Below are 22,925 nucleotides of genomic sequence, written 5' to 3'. Positions count from 1 at the left end.
CAAAATGGGAATGCAGACGTCCCTCAAATTAGCATGTCCTCATGTGCCTCAAGAAAGCTCCCATTGTCATGAGCTAGAGACAGCCTAAATGCTAACTCCCTCTCTAGCTCTTCCAAATTCATTCATTGCCATATCAATCACTAATTCTCAATTTCTATAAGCTCCATACATTGCTGATGACTTTTCTCAGGGCCACCTTGACCTCTTTGTTTCTCAGGCTGTAGATGAGAGGATTGACCAGGGGAGTTAGGACTGTGTAGAAGAGAGAGAACACTTTGTTGAGGTCTCTAAGTGTGTCAGTGTCTGGAAACATATAGACAATGATTAGCGTCCCATAGTAGATTGTCACCACAATGAGGTGAGAGGAGCAAGTGGAAAATGCCTTTCTCCTCCCGGTGGTGGACGGGATTCTCAGGATGGTGGAGATGATACAAATGTAGGATGCCAGAGTTAATAGAAACAGGGGCAGGGTGTATATGGAAGACAATATAAATGTCACGAGTGTGATCAGGCTGGTGTCAGTGCAGGAGAGTTTAATCACCGGGGTAAAATCACAAAGGAAATGGTTAATTTCATTGGGGCCACAGAAATGTAACTGTGACATTAAACATGTAACTATGGTAATTATCATAAATCCACTCATCCAGGACACAGCTGCTAACTGCAGGCAGATTTTGCTATTCATAAGACCTGTGTAGTGTAGTGGTTTGCATATTGCTAAGTCATAGGACATAAGTGCCAAGAGATAACATTCAACTCCCAAAAAAAGACCGAGGAAATGAAATTGAGTGATACAGCCAGTAACAGAAATGTTTCTGTCCCCAGTCAGGAGACTGGCCAACACCCTGGGCAGGATGGTTGAAGTGAAGCTGGTCTCCAAGCAGGACAAGTTCCCCAGAAAGAGGTACATGGGGGTGTGAAGGTGCTGATCAGTGACAACCAGTGTGATGATGATGATGTTCCCAGCCATGGTCACAATGTAGATCACTAGAAACAGCAGGAACAGAAGGGGCTGCAGTTCAACATGATTCCCAAATCCCAAGAGGATGAATTCTGTGATATATGTTTCATTTTTCCCTTCTTCTTTCTCCATGATATCCATGTAGATTGCGTCTTCCTCTGTTTTCCGTGAAATTATCTAGTGACAGATAAACAGTCGTTAGTATTGAAGAAGTTTGCTGTGCAATCAAACATAGTAAATTCCCAGCCATTTGATACTAGAAAAGTTCAATGCGTGTAAGAAGAGCGTGATTTCACAGAGCTTGGGGTAGCGGACAATGGTTTAAGTACAGAAAGCATACCCATGGAGCATGAGAGCAAATCCTCCAGAATGGCTGCCAGTCTTAATTTTGAAGACATCAGGAGGCTGACAATCCACAACTTCCCTCAGCACTTTGTTCCAATGGTTAGCCACCTTCTCCATTCATAGTGTGTTCCTTATTCCTCAAAAAAAAAATCTGGTTCTTGTTCTGACTTTTTTCTGCTGAATTAAAGAGCCCTTCAGCCCTTGTATTTTCTTTCCATGAAGGTGATCATCATCTGTAAGCAAGTCACCTCTCAATCTTTTTTCTCATAAGTAATGCCATTTCTGTTCCTTCACTCTCATTGTAAGGCATTTTCTCCGTCTCTGCCCCTATATTACTATGACTTTTTCTTGCACCCTCTCCAGTTTCTCAATGTACTTTTTAAAATGTGGTCACAGAAAAAGACTGGATACTGTTCGGTCTCAAATGTCTAATATGGGTTACCACACCTTCCTACTTCTACTCAACACTTCTCAGTTTATACAGTACAAGATCCCATTAACCCTTTCTGTCCCAGCAGCACACAAGGAGCTCGTGTTGAGTTCCTTGCCCACTCTGACCCCTAAACTTGCTGTGATGGTGGTCAGGGTCAAACTCACGAGCTTCCCCAGAGAGGGAGGGGAATATGATGGTATCATGCTAGTGCCTGAAACTACATAGTGACACTGACCAACAGCACAGATGGGAAGAAGAACTCCCTGAGCAGACTCCATCGATCCCTCTCACTCTTACCCCTAAGTGACTCTCCAACAGACCCTGGCACACATTCCACCCCCAGCTGCATCTTGTAACGCAGCTCACGTGTGTGAGTGTGTTGGCAGGGAACTGTAGGCAAATTCTATTCTGCGTTACTCACAGCCACTCTCTGTAATGTCTGGGTTCAGCAATATGAGACATATCAAGTGTAGTATAAGGAATAATACAGAGCGGTAAATGAACAAGCATATTGCTTATCAGAGAGATGTTTCAAGCTGCTCTTCTTTCCTATGGTGCAGCCTTTTCTCCCTAAAATCCTCAGGATTTTACCCAGGAATTATCAGATTTACCTTTAATCCCCAGCATGAAATGGGACATCTCCATCAGTGGTGATTGGGTCTGGGGATCAGGACGTGGATTTCACCATCACTCTGTGCCCTTCAGTGTCTCATGCACTCTCACTCTCTCTGCAAAGACACTGTCATTTTGCTGCAGCTGCTCTTGCTTTCCTGCTGTATACACTCTGTGGTGTATATTACACAGAACCTTAGTGTTGGCTGCTCTGTATTCTTATATGGTTTATAGGAGACAACAGCCTCATCCTGGTTCTGGCTGCTGTTTGGATCTCCCTTGAGGCTGCTTAAACTTGCCATCATGGAAGAATTGAATCTGTGTTGCCTGTTAAAACAGTGTAAACATCAAGTCCAGTGCAATCCCCACTGAACCCCCCAGGTTATCTCCTTTTTTTGTCTGGCCCTGTGTGTGTATGTGCTAAGAGACACCTTGAATACTGGGTCCAGTTCCAGCTGGCCTATCTCATAAAGGATAAAATGGAAATCAAAAAGGTTCAGAGAAGGGCCACAGAGATGATCAAGGATGTGGATTGGCTTCCATTGAAAGGAAAACTAAAGATTGGGGTCGTTCACCTTATTAAGGGGGGATATGATAGAGGCCTATTAAATCATGAGTGGTGTAGGAAAAGTGAATGAAGAAGTGCTATTTTCCATGTCACCTGATAAAAAAACCAAGGGTCACCTGATTAAATTAACAGATGTCTAGCTTAATAAAAATCAAAGTAAATACTTTTCCACCCAGAATACTTCTGGAATTCATTGTCATGGGATATTGTGATGGTCAGAGATGTAAGTGGGTTCAAAAAAGAACTTGATAAGGTCCTGGAGTACAAGTCCATAAATGGCTATTGGCCAAGATGGTCAGGCATGTAATCTCATGAAGGAGCAACCCTAAACCTCTGATGCCAGAAGCTGTGAGTGGAAGACAGTGGTGGATCATTGCAACTGCCCTGTTTTGTGCACTACCCCTGGAGCTCCGATATGGGCCACTCTTAGAGACAGGATACTGAGTAAGATGGACCATGGTCTACCCTAGCCCAGAAATGCAGAAGGGACTTAGGTTACAAATCCCAATTTTAGGCACCCAAGTTTCACATTTAAGCACCAAGCGATCTAAAAAACTCCTCTTTGGCTTCTGCCCAACCCATTAGGCTCCTAACGTCCCTCTGTGCCTAAGTCTCCACTGTAAAAGTTCTTTAGGAACCTATATTTCAGCCTCTGTACACAGGCACTGCTGACTTTAGTTGTCCTGACACCTATTCCATGCCTAAATTTTAACACAATTCTCAAACTGGGGGAAGATACCTTGCCTTTCGGTCTAATCCAGTAGGTGTTCTCAGAGCATGACTACCTACACACAAAGATAGGAGGAAGCAGCTGACCTTTCTTTTAATAACTTTTAGGCCAGCGGTGATGGTACTCACCCATCTGTGGGAAATCCTGATTCAATTCCCCTCTCTGACTGATGAGGAGGGGCTCCCCAAGTATCAGCGGAGTATCTGGACTAGACTATACTCCATCTATCCAGATCTCCTACTGAAGTTCTTTCACTTTAATTAAGTATTAAATGGTTCAGAAAAAGAAGTGAGAACCACTCTAGGTCTTCTGCTTGGGGTGCTCTCCTCAGAAGTGGCAGAACTCTCTTCAAATCCTTTTGCCTAGGTTTGCATATTCAGAAAATGAACCTGGATCTATTTTGTTACAGAGGAGCACCCTAAACATGGGGCTTCTTGTGCTCAATCCTTTCCCCAGCCATTTTGTGTGGAGTTAGGCTGATGCCCAACTCATCCTCATAAGCAGAGAGAGGCGCCTCCCTGCAGCACCTCTGGTGAAGACCCTCTATGCCGACGGCAGAGAGCTCTCACATCAGCATAAAAAAACCCACCTCTGTGAGCAGCAGAAGCTATGGAATATTCACACCCCTGAGCAACATAAGTTGTGCCAACACAGCCATAGCCATAGGCACTGAATTTTCTGAACGGATAACTTAGGTCATTTGGCCAACTGAGACAGCTCCTTGACTAGCATGCTGGCTTTTGTGAATTATTTTCTCTCCCCATACATTGCCTAAGGATCCTGGGTAGCTAATTCAGCTTTTATGGATCCAGTTGCTGTTCCAGGTATTTTGTAGGCATCTAAAAGTTAGGCATTGCGGAGCTCTGTGCCACAACCCTTTTGTAGGCCCCTCACATAGAAATACACATTGTCACTTACATACTTGTTCTGACCAATACTGTTACAGTCCAGGATTTTCAAAGCACTTCTCACAGACATGTTAAGATGGGGAAACTGGGATAATGGAAGGAGAAGTGATTTGCCCAACACCACACAAGAGATCAGTTTAAGAGGCAGGAATTGAATCCAGGACTCCTGACCTCAGCAAATGTGCCATATTTTTTGATGATACAGTGTATTATTTTTGGTTATTAGGTGATATGAATAGCAGCAACAGACCAACAGACAGACATTTTAGTCTTGAACAATGCAAAATACCAACATGAGAATCTGAGAAGTGAGGCCAATGCATAAGAATCCTGATTTGCATCTATAGTGAGGCCCCTTTATGCCATAAACAGAATCTTCTCCTATTTTAATGCCCCATAACACCCCTAGAATGGTTTCAAGTGACCTGAGTGTAAATGAGAAACAGGCCCAACAGTGTAGTTGACTACTCGCTACATACATACTGGTGTGGTAGTTATATGCATTTTGACAGGTATCTTCTAAATATTTTCGATGATAGCTGGACAGGCCCCTCTACAAAGCATTTTGATGCAGAAACAAGCTCTTTTCCATGCAATTATATATTCTGTGTAGGTTTATATGATGTATGTTGTGGGCTAAAACAAAACTGCTTAAACAGCTCCATCAATGATTGTAGCGAACAAATGCTAGAGCTTGGTGGTGGGGGAATCCCCCTCTGAGAAAATTAAAAATTTTTTGATTTTCAGATTTCTTGAGAAAAAGTCAAAACCAGACAGTTTCCATGAAAATGTTCATTTAGTCAAAAACCAGCTTTCCGTCACAAAACAGATTTAGTGGATTTTTTTGACCAGCTCTATTCATTAATCATTTCTGTATTATTATAACTGAAGCAGCTCAGCGTGCTTCTTTGACATTCTACAACAGGAGGGGAAACTAAGGCAGGATGGCACCCAGAGCCTAAAAGAGCTAATCCACCCTGTCACACATGTACTTGCAACAAGTCAACGCCATGTGTTCTGAATCTTATGTCTAGATTGATTTTGCCTAGATCAGCGTTGGGTTTGCCTTACCCAGCTTCAGATGGCAATTCTCTGCCTGGGGTCATGTTGTATTTCAGGCGGCCAATACCACACCTCCACATAGTCCCATTCCCCAGAACATCAGGAGCTACACCCCTAACATAGAATATGGAGACAGATATCCACCCCAAAATAACTTCACGAGACAGGTTCTCTAGATACCCAGTATGCTATTCATACTGTATAGGACTGCACTCTGAGAGTTATCCCTTTGAAATCAATGGAAGAACAGGTGTAGTAAGGCATTTCTGAACATTAATAGAGTATTAACATCTGACCCTCATCTAATATGGCGCTGGAGGATATGTCAGTATATAAGACAGATTAGAAAGATAGATAGATAGATAATACTGAACTGATATGTCTTAATATTTACTCTGTGCTTTTAAGATCTGTGGAGAAAAAGGTGCTTAATGAGTTAAATCACCAGCCCTCTGGACCGTGATGTAATGTGATCCCTGAGCTTACACTGGTAAATTTACAGGCACAAACTAAATTGATCATTCCAGGTTTAAACTGATACAAATGCTCACCCAGGGGACTAACTAAATCAGTTTAAAAACGCAGCTTTAATTCAACTGTTTTTAAAAACAGTTGTAGTTAAACTGCTGTAACTTCTGTATGGATGCGGCCACGCAGAATTAACTAACTCTTCTTTTTCTTTCCTTCTTTCCTTCTTTCTTTCTCCCAAGAATAGGACACGAAATAATCAGCTAAATTTGGCACAAGAGAGATTTAGGTTAGATACACTTCTCCCCATTATAACGCCGCTCGATATAACACGAATTCGGATATAATGCTGTAAAGCAGTGTGCTGGGGTTGGCGGGGCTGCGCACTCTGGGGGATCAAATCAAGTTCGATATAACGTGGTTTCACCTATAACGCGGTAAGATTTTAGGGCTCCTGAGGACAGTGTTATATCAAGGTAGAGGTGTATTAGGAAAAATCTTTCTAACTCTTAGGATAGTTAAACTCTGGAACTGGTTACCTAGGGAGGGTGTGGAATCCTCATCACTGGAAGTTTTTAGAACAGGTTGCACATACACCTGCCAGGGATGGTCTAGGTTTGCTGTGTCCTGCCTCAGCTTTTGAATTTGCTCCCCACGCTTATTAAAAACAACCCAGATCAGATAATCTTCAGGGCATGGTACAAATACATAGCAGTGAGGGGTTCAATCTTATCCTTTGGAGGCAGGAAAGCACACAATCTCTGACCTTCTAATTCCTTCTGCTTTTCACAATTTAAATTGTTTCTGATACATTTAATTTAGGGCTGTCGATTACTCACAGTTAACCCACATGATTAACTCAAAAAAATAATCGTGATTAAAAAAACTAGTCATAATTAATCACACTTTAATCATGCTGTTAATCGATAGAATACCAATTGAAACTTGTTAAATATTTTAGATGTTTTTCTGCATTTTCAAATACAGTGATTTCAGTTACCACAGAGAACACATAGGGTCCTCTGCTCACTTTATATTATTATAATGTAAAATGATAAAAAAAAAAGTATTTTTCAGTTCATGTCATACAAGTACTATAGTGCAATCTCTTTATCGAGAAAGTGCAACATAGAAATGTAGATTTTTTTTGGTTCACTCAAAAACAAAACAATGTAAAACTTTAGATCCTACAAGTCCACTCAGTCCTACTTCTTGTTCAGCCAATCGCTAAGACAAACAAGATTGTTTACATTTATGGGAGATAATGTTGCCCACGTCTTATTTACAATGTCACCAGAAATTGAAAACAGGCATTCACATGGAATTTTTGTAGTTGTCATTGCTCGGTATTTACATGCCAAATATGCTAAACATTCATATGTCCCTTCATGCTTCAACCACCATTCCAGAGGACATGCTTCCATGCTGGTGACACTCGTTAAAAAAATAGTATGTTAATTAAATTTGTGACTGAATTCCTTGAGGGAGAATTATATGTCTCCAGCTCTATTTTATCCTCATTCTACCATATATTTCATGTTATAGTAGTCTCGGATGATGACTCAGCGCATGTTGTTTGTTTTAAGAACACTTTCACTGCAGATTTGATAAAACGCAAATATGGTACCAATGTGAGATTTGTAATGATAGCTACAACACTGCACCCAAGGTTCAAGAAACTGAAGTGCCTTCCAAAATCTGAGAGGGACATAGTGTGGAGTATGCTTTTTTGAAGTCTTAAAAGAGTAACACTCTGATGCAGAAATTACAGAACCCGAACCACCAAAAAAGAAAATCAACATTCTACTGTTGGCATCTGCTCAGATGATGAAAACGAACATGCATCGGTCCACACTGTTTGGATTTTTATCAAGTAGAATCAGCATGGGTGCATGTCCTTTGGAATGGTGATTGAAGAATGAAGGCACATATGAATTTTTAGTGCATTCAGCATGTAAATATCTTGTAACACCACATTCAATAGTGCCATGGGAATGCCTGTTCTCACTTTCATGTGATGTTATGAACAAGAAGCAGGCAGCATTATCTCCCGCAAATATAAATAAACTTCTCTGTCTGAGTGATTGGCTGAACAAGAAATAGGACTCAGAGGACTTGTAGACTCTAAAGTTTTACATTGTTTTATTTTTCAATGCAGGTTTTTTTTGTATATAATTCTACATTTGTAAGTTCAATTTTCATGACAAAGACATTGCACTAGCGTGCTTGCATTAGGTGAATTGAAAAATACTATTTCTTATGGTTTTTTACAGTGCAAATATTTGTAATAAAAATAATTATAAAGTGAGCACTGTACACTTTGTATTCTGTGTTGTAATTGAAATCAGTATATTTGGAAATGTAGAAACCATCCAAAAATATTTAAATAAATTATATTCTATTATTATTTAACTGTGCAATTAATTGCATGATTAATTACGATTAATTTTTTAAATTGTGTGATTAATTTTTTTAATTGCTTGACAGCCCTAATTTAATTCAAATGAATAGTCTTTTTGCAGTAATGTTACTATAACCTAGCCCAGAAATGACCAGATAATCACAGATTTCTCTTAAATGCTCATCCCTTAGTCCTCTTAGCTCCATAGGAAGATTCTCTGACCCCCCACCAGGTTTTTAAAGATATTTAGGCACTTAATTCCTCCACAAATCAGGGGAAATTAAGTGCCTAACTACCTGTTTACTCCTCATTCCCCAGGGGGACCTGGTGAAAAGGGAGAATGGAATGCCCACTGCATTACACTGATTTAACAAGCACATATAACTGATTCCCCAAATCACTATCACTTAAAAGTGATCATTAAAATTAGCTGTCTCAAGGCAGACTGTGTTAGGAGGCACTATGCCTTGGTGTAATGCATGCAGTCAAGCAGAGCAGTAGAAACCAGGTGCAGATGGAGGCAGACCTTCTGAAGAGACCGAGAAAAGCAGAAAGACAGTGAAAACCAGCTCTATCTTCCCAAGCCCAGTCTGCTTCTGAGGAGCAGTTGCCACTTCACGGTCAGGATTAAAAGTAAGTGCCGCAATCCTTTGGGCAAATCCTGTGCTCTGACTCATTTGCTCAGTGTTTTCTCCAGTAAAACTCCCACTGAGCAGGATCAATGGGAGATTTGCTTGAGTCTGGACTTCAGGATCTGTGCTTTTTTTGTTGTTGTTGGGATTATTAGCTAAATAGAGACGTTTCATTTTTGCTATCACCTACAGTGGGAGATGGGGGCTTGCAGTACATTTTAAGAGACATTCATGGTGCGTGGAAAATCCATGCATATCTGGAAACACTAGCCTCTTCTGTCACTATAGGATGCATATTAACATCACAGTTCCTGCTCTATCTCCCTTCCTATTCTCCCCTTGATATGTCTCAGAGCACCTCTTGATATTGCTGTGCTGCAAGGCTGTAGAGAGGGGCTGGGAACAGTGAGTTATGGCTAGTCCATAGCAGCAGGGACACAGCAGAGACTTGGTTTGCAGTTCAAGTCCCCTATCCAGGGCCGGCTTTAGGCCGATTCGCCCAATTCCCAGGAATCGGGCCCCCGCCTTAGACACTTTTTTTTTTAAACTTACCCTGGGTGCCTGGCTGCGATCTGCTCAGGGGTCTTCCGTGGTCCCACTCCCTTGAGCTAAGCGCAGGCCGGAGCGCAGCAAGCCCCACGGCCCAGGCTGGAGCCCCGGCCGGAGCGCGGCAAGCCCCGAGGCCCCGCTCTCCCGGCTGGAGCTCTGGCTGGAGCGCGGCAAGCCCCACTCTCCCGGCTGGAGCTCCGGCCGGAGTGTGGCAAGCCCCGAGGCCCCGCTTTCCCATCTGGAGCCCCTACCGGAGCGCGGCAAGCCCCGCTCTCCCGGCTGGAGCTCCGGCCGGAGCGCGGCAAGCCCCATGGCCCTGCTTTCCCAGCTGGAGCTCCGGGCCTTTAAATAGCCTCCAGAGCCCTGGAGTAGTGAGGGGCTCCAGGGGCTATTTAAAGGGTCAGGGCTCCAGCTGCCTCTGCCACCCTGGTCCTTTAAATAGCCGCCAGAGCCCCGCCACCCCCATGCATTCCCCGGGGCTCCCGCAGCTATTTAAAAGGTCCAGGGCAGGGTAGAAGCTGGGGAGCCCTGGGCCCTCTAAATAGCCCCCAAATCCCTGGGATAGCAGGGAACTTGGGGGCTATTTAAAGGACTGGGGATCCAGCTGCCTCTGCTGCACCCCCTGCCCTGCCCACACCAGCCCCGCTCCCCCTGCCTGCAGCCAGCTCTGCACCCCATGCCCACAGACAGTCCCTGTCAAACCCCCTGCCATGTCTCCAATCAACCCCTGCCACACACCCGTGGCCCTGCTCAAAGCCAGCCAGCCCCACACACACTGCTTCCCGCACCAGCCCTGCACACCCTGCCCTGTCTCCAGCCAACCCCTGCTGCACCCCCCTGCCTGAAGCCAGCCAGTCTCACACTCCTCTGTCTCCAGCCCTGCCAACCCCTGCTGCATCCCCCCACGGCCCTGCCTGAAGCCAGCCCACCCCACACACCCCCTATCTCCAACCAGCCCCTCACCCTTTGCCCTGCCTGCAGCCAGACCCTGCCTCCAGCCAGCCCCATGTCCACTTGTGCCCTGCAGTTCCCAGGGCAGTAACACTGCACAACTGCTTCAATGAGGGGGGCAGGGAGCAGCTGGGACCCACACATGTGAAACGGCAGTCATTAATAACTAATCAACAGCAAATATGATGCAATGTACATAATATATAATTTTATTATTTATATAGTTACGGAAAGTAAATAATACATGAAAGAAATTAAAGGCTTTTTTTCCACTTTTTTTTTTAAGTCATCCCTGCCAGGGCCCCGCCAAAAATGTTCAAATTGGGGCCTGCACTTCCTAAGGCCAGCCCTGCCCCTATCAGTTGGGCTGCAGGGTGCAACTAGGGACAGAAGGATACTCAGGGTTTCCCTGGTCAGTCTGTGGGGAGCTGAGAGGGGCCAGGAAGGAATTTCCCCCTAGTTCTGACTGGCAGAAACCCTAGCGGGGTTTCACCTTCTTTGAAGCATGGGGCACTTGCAGGTTTGAACTAGAGCAAAGGGTGGATTCTCTGTAACTTGAACTCTTTAAACCATGATTTGAGAATGTCAGTAACTCAGCCAGAGGTTATGGGTCTGTTACTGGAGGGGGTGGGTGAGGTTCTGTGGCCTGCAGCATGCAGGAGGTCAGAGTACATTATCATCATGGACCCTTCAGACCCTGAAGTCTATGAATGAGCTGTGAGTGTGTCTAATGGGGAGCTTTCCTTTGTGCAGGGCTCCTGTCAGAATCAGGTTTGCCCTCTTTCCTGTGACGCTGGTCATCCTGGGGGTAGATTGCAAACCATTTGCTCCCTAACCAGTGGGACAGGCAGGGGCGGCTCCACATCCCAGCACTCCAAGCGCATACTTGGTGTGGCATGCTGCGGGGGGCGTTCTGCAGGTCACCGGGAGGGCAGCAGGCAGGCAGCCTTCGGCAGCATGCCTGCGGAGGGTCCGCTGATCTCGTGGCTCCGGTAGATCTCTTAGGTGGAGCTGCGGGACCAGCGAACCCTCCGCAGGCACGCCTGCAGGAGGTCCACCGAAGCTGTGGGACCAGCGGACCCTCCACAGTCACGCATGGGGGAGGTCAACCGAAGCCGCGGGACCAGCGGAACCTCGGCAGGCACGCCTGTGGGAGGACCACCAGAGCCGCGGGACCGGTGACTGGCAGAGCGCCCCCTACGGTATGCCGCCATTCTTGGGGCAGCTAAATGTCTGGAGCCGCCCCTGGGGACAGGACCTCAATGACTCTGGTGCTCAGTGCTGTAGGGCAGTGTCTCTCCTCTTCTCTTCACCCCTGCAAGAGCATTGGAGGGGAGCAGAAAGGTAGCAGGGATGCACCGAGAATGTAAAAAACAGACCCTCCCCCACTGCATGGATGTGGCAGAGCAAAGCACCATGAACCTGGAGCCCCCTCCTGCCCCCTCCCTCTCCTCCAGCTCCTGCTGCTTCCCCAGGACCTGAAAGGAACGACCGAGCGACGGGAGCCAGGGCTATCGAGCCCTGTTGAAAATCTGGCCCCAGTTTTGATTGCTGGGCCCTTGGAAATCTAGCCCAGAGTTCCTTTGAAAATCTGTGGGTTTGGAAGTGCTTTTAAAAATGAATTAACTGCTTCTGAATGAAGTAGCCCATGGGAATTCACTGTCTGTGTGAACAAATTGCCTAAAAATAACCCTGGTGGCACAAGCAGAGGTTTGGGCTAATTACATGAGTATGTATTCTGGGGTGAGGAGGGATTGTGCCTGAAAGCTAGCCTCAGCAGCAGGGGTGCTGGAACAATTTGTGTAGTGGGGGTGCTGAGAGCCAATGAACCAAGCTGTAAACTCTGTATATAATATCAGAGGGGTAGCCGTGTTAGTCTGGATCTGTAAAAGCAGCAAAGAATCCTGTGGCACCTTATAGACTAACAGACGTTTTGGAGCATGAGCTTTCGTGGGTGAATACCCACTTCGTCAGATGCATGCATCTGACGAAGTGGGTATTCACCCACGAAAGCTCATGCTCCAAAACGTCTGTTAGTCTATAAGGTGCCACAGGATTCTTTGCTGCTCTGTATATAATGGAAACCCCTTCAAGCCGGGGTGGGGGGGAGAGGCTGCAGCACCCCTCCGCATACCTAGTTCCAGCACCTCTGCTGAGCAGACACCAGTCAGCATTAGCTGGAGCAGAAATAGCAGAGGTAGGTCTATGCGATCTGTCACATCGCTGATGCAAAGAAATTAGTAGCACTCAAACAAGAGGTTGTCCATCCATGTGGATAAAAAGGATGCCCATGGTTACACTAGCTAAGATTGAAAATTTACAAAGCTCTCATACTTCAGGAGAAAGGTCAACAATTAACAGGCTTGGGGTTAGAGATAAATTTTCCATATATGTATGTTACAGTACAGTTGTCCATTTGATGATCTTACACACTGATTTCTAGCATCTGCTCATGGCTACTGTTAGACATAGGGTACAAGACTGGATGTAAGAGTGGGCTGGTTGGGTGTGAAAATTGCTATATTTCTTGTTTCTTAAAAAGTTTGCGACTTATTAATTACTTGACCCTGTTAGAGAATATAAATCCTCATTTCAGTTTGCTCTTTGGATTTTTAAAGCTAATTGGTTGAATATTTATTCTGCTTTATTCGTGCTTTATGTTCTAATTACTTTTTCATAATTTCTTCTTAAAGTAGCTACATTGCATGGAGAAAAGAAAATGTGGAAATCAAACATCGATCACAGAATTCAATCTCCTGGATTTCAGGAATCTTCATGGACTGCAGATTCTTGTCTTCTTGCTGTTCCTAGTGATCTACATTGTTACTATGGCTGGGAACATCCTCATCGTTGTGCTAGTTGTGGCTGATCAGCATCTGCACACCCCCATGTACTTTTTCCTGGGGAACTTGTCCTGCTTGGAGACCTGTTACACCTCCACCATCCTGCCTAGGATGCTAGCCAGTCTCCTAACTGGGGACAAGACCATCTCATTTAATGGTTGTATCATACAGCTTTATTCTTTTGGTTTCCTAGTGGTGACTGAATGTTTTCTCCTGGCAACAATGTCTTATGATCGGTATTTAGCGATATGCAAACCCCTGCACTATTCAGCCCTTATGAATGGCAGGTTCTGTCTCCAGCTAGCAGCTGGGTCTTGGGTAAGTGGCTTTCTGGCTATTACTATAATTATATTTTTGATGTTGCAGTTAACGTTCTGTGGCCCCAATGAAATAGACCATTTCTTTTGTGATTTCATTCCACTTCTTAAACTGTCCTGCAGTGACACACAACTGATTTCAATGGTAAGTTTATTCCTTTCCTTCTTCGATACTTTTCCCCCTTTTCTACTAACGGTGGCATCCTACATATATATCATCACCAGCATCCTGAGAATCCCTTCCACCACTGGGAGGCAAAAGGCCTTTTCCACATGCTCATCCCACCTCATTGTGGTGACCATTTTCTATGGAACCTTAGTCATTGTCTACATGCTACCAAAAAACAACCCACTGAGAGACCTAAATAAAGTATTCTCTGTCTTCTACACTGTCCTGACTCCTCTGCTCAACCCCCTCATTTACAGCCTGAGAAATAAGCATGTAAATATGGTCCTGAGAAAAGCTCTTAGTACGTTCACTGGATCCAGTTCACAGCAGGTGTAAACTGTAGTCAATGCAACTGTGCTGATTTACACCAGCTGATTATCTGGTCCATAGTGATCACCAGAATTTGGATGGTTATAATAGGAAGAGGATTAATCAATCTATTTTAAATGCTCTGATGGGGCTGCATGTTGATGGTTCCATACTTAAACAACATGATGTTTAAGTATGGAACCATGATAGGAGACTGTGAGGATGGAGACTGTGAGGATGGAGACTCCATCCTCAGTCTCATGATAGGAGACTGTGAGGATGGAGTGAGTTCTTAGGCAGCTCCTTCAACTTTAATGCCTGTGTCTGGCTTGCGGGGCCTTGGGAGTGTTTGGGATGCAGACCTTTTGGAATGCAACTAACATCCCACTCTCTCCCCCAAGGTGGAGAATCCAAATGGATCTAGACTGTTCTCAGTGGTAGCAGATGACAAAACAAGAAGTAATGGTTTCACTTTGCAGTGGGGGAGGTTTAGGATAGATTTTAGGAACAAACTTTTTCACTAGGAGAGTGGTGAAGCACTGGAATGGGTTACCTAGGGTGGTGGTAGGATATCTTTCCTTAGAGGTTTTTGAGTCAGGCTTGATGATGCCCTGGCTGGGATGATTTAGTTGGGGATTGGTCCTGCTGTGAGCAGCGGGTTGAACTAGATGACCTCCTGAGGTCTCTTCCAACCCTGATATTCTATGATTCTATGATTCTAAATCTGACCAAATTGCATAGAACAAGATCTATGCCATGACTGAGGATGCTGAATATGTATAACTAGGTGAAAAGGTAATTGACCTGATGAATGTCCATAGTGTCTGTGTATGTAGCATTTTACAATTCTGTCAAATTTCCATAAAATTAAAAAAAAAGTATCTAATTTGTTGTCTCTTTCTTTTAATGTACCCATGACAGTCTGTGAATTTATATGCATTCATTTTCAGATAGGTGAGGAAATACCTCTTTATTGGACCAACTTATGTTGGTGGAAGGAACACGTTTTTAAGCTACACGGAGCTTTTCTTTAGGTTGTTCTCTCAAGTCATTTTCAGATATCAGTTCTGGAAAAAAGTCACCAAGCAAGACAAACACACGCAACCCAAACATAGTATCTTCCTTCTCATCTATATTATCAGATTCCAGGATTGTCACTCAGAAGCCTAGAATGTCTATTGAGTCAGTGTGAACAGATGGAAACAGCCACAAGATTGGTAGAGAGCTCTTTTAGTTTGGAATATCACCATGTTCAGCCCTCACTGGTATTCATGGTCTGGTCTCATCCCATTTTTAAGTTCTTAGAGATTTTCAGCTTTTTTTATACATAGGACTTCATGAGAACTTAGGATTTCAACTAGTAGTCTGCAAATTATCCATCTGTTCAAACCATTGTCTACTTCCACAAGCTTTTAGCCTGTGGTGTACTTGTATAAATGGAAAGCTTTTGCTTAATTATCAAGAAGTGTCAACCTATCTGTAAGTAAAATATAGGATCAAATGTCTCCTAACACCTATGAATTGCACATCCAGATGTCATGGGCTTGATACAGGAGTGACTTGGTGGAATTCTCTGGTTTGTGCTACGCAGGGGACTGGGTCATGCTGGTCTTTGATTCCCCTAAAATCAGTGGATGAAACCCTGATCTCATTGAAGTCAGTGCCATTGGCTTTAAAGGGGCCAAGTTTTTGCCCTCTGAATCTACCACTCACTGGCAGGAACATGCCCTATTGAACAAGGTACGGGAGTGGCAGGAGAATCCAAGCCAGGTGCAACTATGCTGCGCTGGCTTCACAATGGTGTTTTCTGTGCAAATATTTTTGATTCAGTGCTTCCCAGTGAGGGACAGTCTGCAATGCTCCAGGCAGGAAGATGACTCAAGATGATTCCCTCATCAGCTTCCCCTTAAGAGTGGATAAGGGAAAATACTCGAACTATGGGCTCTGTTGACTCTGGTTTGGTCCCAGACAGTCTACAGAGCTGGTTTGATTAGGAGGAACCAAAGCCTAACAAGACTTGAAGAAGCATCCAGGGTTTTAAAAGACTGTCTTTTGGAAAGGGGCACTGAAGGGGAACAGCAGGGCTGTCTAAAGCAGCTAGGCTTGCAATTACAGCATGGCATGACTTTAAGTAAAACAGACATGCATACAGGTTGCTTTCTGTTTTCAAATCCTTTCTTAATCTAACACTTTGTTCCAGCTGCTAAACAAATATACTCTATTTTAAGGAAGCTACTAGTCACAGGTTCCCAGAGGAAGGAAAACTCAAGTGCCAAGGGTATGTCTACACTACTGCCGGGTGTGTGCTTCGCTACTTGTACTCTTGTACTCTAGTTAGCTCAATAAAAATAGAAGTGAGGATGCCATCGCAGTGGTTTCAGAGCAGGCTTCTGAAACCTGAAACCAGGGCTGGGGGGGATGGGTGGACTTGTGCAGCCTATGCTATCCTGTCCTTGCTTGTACTATTAGTGCATGAGCTGGAATACAACTAGTGCTGATATGGCTACACGAGCTACCAGTCACATCCCTGGCTGATGGATCTTCAGAGGGTGATAACAGTGAGATTCTACCCTGAGGCAGGTCAGAGAGACCTGAGAGGCAGCCAGCCCCATAACTATGACAATGGGATTTTTCAAGTTACTCAGTGGAGTTAGGAGCCGAAAGCCCATTGGGTACCAAAGAGAGTTGGATGACTAACTGCCTTAAGATCAGTGAAAAATCCCAACATTTGCATGCAATGTAATTGGCACTATGTTTTCTAGTGCTGCAACTTTCTTCCTTTTTACTTGGTCTCCTGCCCTGCAGTGGGATGCACACAGGGGAAAACAGAAGGTGGATTCCTCAAGGCTTATGGTAAAGGCTCAGCTCACAATAGGATGGGTTCTTAGATGCCCCGGTGAGGTTTGGGGTCCCATTGTGCTGGTTCTTGAATACAAGTAAAATTAAAAGGCCTGTCTGAAAAGGGTAAGGTCTAAAACTCTAATCTCAGCAGCTGATTCCATGTCAGGGGGTCCCTGCAGTTCCATGTCCCCCACTAAGATCAATGGAGCACTGATGGGAAGAGTTTGCAGTGGGGGACTGTTGTAAACATTCAGAGAGAACAGAACTCCTGGGGAACAGTGTGTCACTCTCTCCCCTACTCATACATGCTCATCTATCCCTCTTCCTATCCCCATTCCTCTTCACCTAACTAGCTCCATGTATACCTACCTAACTACTTGTTCCCCTTCTACTTGTTTATCTAGCCCAATGTATACCTACCTACCTAACTGTTCCCCTATCAACTCATCTAACTAGCCCCATGAATATCCACCTACCTGTTCCCCTAGCTACTCATCTTTCTGGCCCCACACCTGCCTACCTGTTCCCCAAGCTACTCATCTATTTAGGCCCATACATACTTCTCTATCTACTTATCCCCATACAAGTGTTATGTCTGCTCTTACTTTTTCAGTGTATTATCTACTAGGGTTGCTAGATTTTTTGGTGTTTGATAGATAACTGGGTTTCTCATAAACTGGGTTCTTCTTCAGAAATCCTTTATGATTTGTTAATATCATCATAATTATTGTTTATTATTAGCGCCTCACAGGACCCAGACAGGATAGGGACCATTTGTGCCAGGTGCTATTCAAACATAGAAAGAGACAAGCCCTGCCTTAAAAGGTCTTTGGGGTATGTCTGCACTGCAACTGGAAGCGAGCCTCCCAGCCTGTGGAGACAGACTTGTGCTACCAGGGCTTGAGCTAGCATGCTAACACTAGCAATGTGGTTGTTGCATCAGTGGTGGGGTCTTGGGCTCCCCTCCCACATTTGGACCAGCCCAAAGGAAAATAGAGATGTTGAGTAAAATAAAATAAAAGTGTCTGTTTTCCTCAAAGAAAAGATTTTTCTCAAAAAAAGAGAGAGAGAAAACATCTCTTGGATGCTGGGCTGAGCTGGGAGTAGAGATCATCTTCTTGGCCACCATTTTGCTCTTCTCAGCCTGAAATAGATAAGTCACCTAAGGTCTGAACAGTAAGTGTGCCCTGTCATGCCAAAGGCTAGGGGAAAGAAACATCCTAGGATATGCACATAACATGGCATTGGAGCGTCTCCATCCAAAGGAAGATCTCTCTAAGGAGATGTTCATATCCTTAGATTGGTGTTTGGTCACTCAGCCTAATATTCCTACATAATATGGGTGAGATTTTCAAAGCCATCTGTGGAATTGATCTATCAATCTATCTGACTGTCTGTCTGCATTAGGTACCTATATAACCCTCATTGTTGCAGTATCACAATGCTTTGCTGCACAAAGACTCGATATAATGGAATTTCTCAGCTTGTCTCTCTGTTGGTCCACCTATCTGCATACAATTCAGTAATGTTTGAAAACTGCATCTGATTCAGTCCAAAACTTCAGGGAATGTTCTAGGCCTCAGTGGGCAGAATTGTAATGTTGTTGGATGGAAATTGGAAAGCACAAAAGAGGAAAATGGGGGATACACAGAGTCCTGGCATCTGGTTAGCAGACCCATCCTCTTTAACTAGGGCTTGATCTGCACTTAAAAAATAGATCAACTTAGCTTCGTAACTCATGATTGTGAAAAATTCTGAACCCTGAGTGATGTAGCTAATTCAATCTAACCCACAGTGTATGCACAGCTAGATCGATGGAAGAAGTTTTCTGTTGACATAGCTACTGCCTCTCAGAGAGGTGGTTTAAGAACATCAGTGGAAATCTTCTGGTCAATGTAGCAAGAACCTGAAGGGGGCTTCCAAAGAGGATGAATCTAGACTGTTCTCAGTCGTAGCAGATGACAGAAAAAGGAACATCCGAAGAAGTGAGCTGTAGCCCACAAAAGCTTATGCTGAAATAAATTTGTTAGTTTCTAAGGTGCCACAAATACTCCTGTTCTTTTTTTGGATACAGACAAACACAGCTGCTACTCTGTAACCAGAAAAAGGATTAATGGTGTCAAGTTGCAGTGGGAGAGGTTTAGGTTGGATATTAGGAAAAACGTTTTCACTAGGAGGGTGGTGAAGCACTGGAATGGGTTACCTAGGGATGTGGTGGAATCTCCTTCCTTAGAGGTTTTTAAGGTCAGGCTTGACAAAGACCAGTCTGGGATGATTTAGTTGGGGATTCGTCCTTCTTTGAACAGGAGGTTGGACTAGATGACCTCCTGAGGTCCCTTCCAACCCTGAGATTCTATGATTCTATAGCAGCCACTTCAGTAAATACTCAGTGGAAGCCAATGGGAATTGGATTCAGTAAGAAGGAGGAAGGAATGTGACTGAATATGGAGTAAGGATGGCATATGTAAAAGATCTTACAGTGTGGAAATTCAGATGGATGAATGAGTAGATAGCCAGATAGATACATGCAACAGGAATAATAAAACCACATAATAAATTCACATAGACTCTGTGGAAAATTTATTGGTTCACCTAGCCCAGCTCTTAATAAAAAATCGTCAGTAATTTGAACTCCATCTTCATAGTCAACTTTCTTGCACATGATAGGGAAACCCCCCCGACCCCACCTTACCCAAGGCCCCAGGCTTTTTGCTGAGAATAGAGTAAGAGTAGGCCCTTAGCTAGAAGCGAGAGTTTTAACTCCTGCTAAACTTGTTTTTCTATTCAAAGGGCACGCTGAGGCAAAAAGATGTGGTCAGGGCCCCAAAAAGAGGAACTAGAATTGGATAAAGGGGAACCAGGAAATCTGTTAAGTTATAACAGCTGAGTAATAGAAAAAGTAATAGAACGGTCAAACCGCAGACTTGACTGGCAAAGACAATAACAGGAAAAGCCATAGATGGAAGATTGGGGTTTTGCCATAGATGGAAAATTAATTGGTCAGCTTGCTTTTTATCATTATATTCCAAATAAGGCAAATAACATGTGTAACCAGCGTGCTACGTTTTGCGGTTTTAACCTTTATAAGCCTGGTAAAATTTGTAACATGTAGAGCAGAAGCCAGCCTCTTGCGTTTGGTCTATGCTGTCTCTCCCTGCATATTTGCTTGTACGAAATAAAGGCGTCTCAGGCTGTCTGATCAAATCACTAAAGTGGTGGTCTTTTCCCTGACACACATTTGTTATTTTAATCTAAAGCAGTAATGGAGTGTCTGCCTTCCAAAAAATCAGTAAATTCTCTAACACCTTTGCCTAAAGCCTTGCTAACTTCCTTGTTTCTCAGGCTGTAGTTGAGTGGATTGGCCAAGGGAGTCAGGACAGTGTAGAAGAACAAGAACGGTTTATTTAGGTCTCTCAGTGTGTGGGTTTTTGGTAACAGATAAACAAGAATCAGAGTCCCATAGAAGATGGTCACCACAATAAGGTGAGAGAAGCAGGTGGAAAATGCCTTGTGCCTCCTGGATGCTGAAGGAATTCTCACAATAGTGACGATGATGCACATGTAGGAAGTCAGGGTTAATAGAAAAGGGCCCAGTGCTATTAGAGAGGAGAGTATGAAAGTCCAATAGTTCTATCAGTTCAGTGTCACTGCAGGAAATATTTATCAAGGGGGTCAAATCACAAAAGAAATGGTCAATTTCATTGGGGCCACAGAAAATCAAATGGGACAACAAAAATATAATTATGGAATTAATTACAAAGCAGATTATCCAGGAGCCAGTAATGAGAAATAAGCAAAATCTACCATTCATCATCATTATATAATGCAGAGGTTTACATATTGCTAAATACCGATCATAGGACATTGCTGCTAGGAGGTAACATTCTGAACCTGCAAGGCAACCAAAGAAATAATATTATACTAAACAGCCAGCAATAGAGATGGTTCTGTCCCTAGTCAGTAGACCGGCCAGCATACTAGGCAGGATGGTGGAGGTGTAGCAGGTCTCCAAGCAGGACAAATTCCCCAAAAAGAAGTACATGGGGGTGTGAAGATTCTTGTTAATTAGAATTAATGCAATTATGAGGATGTTCCCAGCCATAGTCACAATGTAGATCACCAGGAACAGCAGAAGGAGAGGGGTCTTCAGTTCCTGGAGACTCCCGAATCCCAGTAGGATGAATTCTGTGATGGACATTTGATTTCTCCATTTAGTGTTTACCATGGGTCTGATTTCCTAAGGACAAGGAAATGAAATGAAAAATGGAAGTAAATAATACAGATAAAAGTCTCAATTGCCAACCATACATTTTCACAGAACAAAGTGATTTTTTCTAAAGGGTAACTGTCAAAATTCTCTTGCCATATGTATTGCACTCCAGAATAAATATTGGTGAATCCTTGACAGAAAACTCATAAGAAAGAAAGAAAGAAAGAAAGAAAGAAAGAAAGAAAGAAAGAAAGAAAGAAAGAAAGAAAACATGCCTTACTGAAACTCACTATTCAGATACACTCTTCAGGCTGGAAAGCTGATTAATATTTCATAGCTCATCAACACTGTCACACGGTTTCCCTGATATATAGGTAACGACCACTGGCTCCATCATTATCATCTTAAACTTTGAGAACTGAGAGAAGTATGTAGGACCTGGCTCTCTTCCCCTTGTAATATGATGTTGTTCATCTCTTACCTCAGCCTTTCGTTTACATTGATGTGCAGTGTATCGGGTCTGACAGGGACTTACAGTACAGTAGTGGCTGGGGTATTGGAATTGGGCTGAAAAGTGCTGGATGCTTTTCACAGCTTCCCTGATGACCTTTTTTTAATTTGATTTAATTACATCTGAGGAATAACAAAGTAAGGACTTCAGGATTTGGGGTAAGATTTGAATAGGAGTCAGGTACAGGGCCGGCTTTACGAAGCGTGGGGCCCAATTCGAACATTTTTAGCGGGGCCCTGGCAGCGATGACTAAAAAAAAAAAGATGTAAAAAAAAGCCTTTCATTTCTTCCATGTATTATTTACTTTCCATAACTTTATAAGTAATACAATTATATATTATGTACATAGCATCATATATGCTGTTGATTGCTTATTAATGACCGCCATTTCACATGTGTGGGTCTCTGCCACTCCCTGAGGGTGTGCACATGTGTGGGTCCCAGCTGCTCCCTGCCCCCCTCATTGAAGCAGGTGTGCAGGGTTACTGCCCTGGGAACTACAGGGCAGCAGTGGACATGGGGCTGGTTGGAGGCAGGACAGGGGCTGACTGGAGGTAGGGTCTAGCTGCAGGCAGGGAAAGGGGTGCAGGGCTGGCTGGAGACAGGGCAGGGGGGTTGAGGCTGGGTATGGGCAGGGTGTGCAGGGCTGGTGCGGGCAGGGCTGTGGGGGGGGGCTGGCTGGCTTTGGGCAGGGCCACAGGGGTGTGTGGCAGGGGTGGATGGAGACAGGGCAGGGGGTTTGGTAGGGGCTGGCTATGGGCACGGGGTGCAGAGCTGGCTGCGGGCAGGGGGGCAGGGCTGCTGCGGGCAGGGCAGGGGGTGCAGCAGAGGCAGCTGGAGCCCCTGCCCTTTAAATAGCCCCCAAGCCTCCTGCTATTCCAGGGCTCTGGGGGTTATTTAAAGGGCCCAGGGATCCCCTGCTTCTGCTCCACCCCAAAACTTTTAAATAGCCACAGGATCCCTGGAGAATACATGGGGGCAGTGGGGCTCCGGGGGCTATTTAAAGGATGGGGTGCCAGAGGCAGCTGGAGCCCCGGCCCTTTAAATAGCCCCCGGAGCCCCCCGCTATCCAACAACTTTGGGGACTATTTAAAAGGCCCGGAGC

At 44.3% G+C, this 22,925-nt stretch overlaps 2 protein-coding genes and 1 pseudogene across 2 annotated transcripts; 1 reads left to right on the top strand and 2 right to left on the bottom strand.

Moving 5' to 3' along the window:
- Window positions 1–154: 154 nt before the first annotated feature.
- On the bottom strand, window positions 155–910 carry LOC115638132 (olfactory receptor 5-like). The gene has a single exon (XM_030539712.1). The coding sequence runs from the start codon at window positions 908–910 to the stop codon at window positions 155–157; it is 756 nt and encodes a 251-aa protein (XP_030395572.1).
- A 12,415-nt stretch (window positions 911–13,325) lies between these two features.
- LOC115638131 (olfactory receptor 11A1-like) lies at window positions 13,326–14,285 on the top strand. The gene has a single exon (XM_030539711.1). The coding sequence runs from the start codon at window positions 13,326–13,328 to the stop codon at window positions 14,283–14,285; it is 960 nt and encodes a 319-aa protein (XP_030395571.1).
- Window positions 14,286–20,345: 6,060 nt separating this feature from the next.
- LOC115638130 lies at window positions 20,346–21,324 on the bottom strand (annotated as a pseudogene).
- Between the last annotated feature and the right edge of the window lie 1,601 nt (window positions 21,325–22,925).

This window comes from Gopherus evgoodei, chromosome 21 (assembly GCF_007399415.2).
Source record: "Gopherus evgoodei ecotype Sinaloan lineage chromosome 21, rGopEvg1_v1.p, whole genome shotgun sequence".
In the NCBI taxonomy this organism is placed as follows: domain Eukaryota; kingdom Metazoa; phylum Chordata; order Testudines; family Testudinidae; genus Gopherus; species Gopherus evgoodei.
The sequence above is the reverse complement of the archived record's forward strand: the minus strand, read 5'-3'. Positions and strand labels throughout refer to the sequence as shown.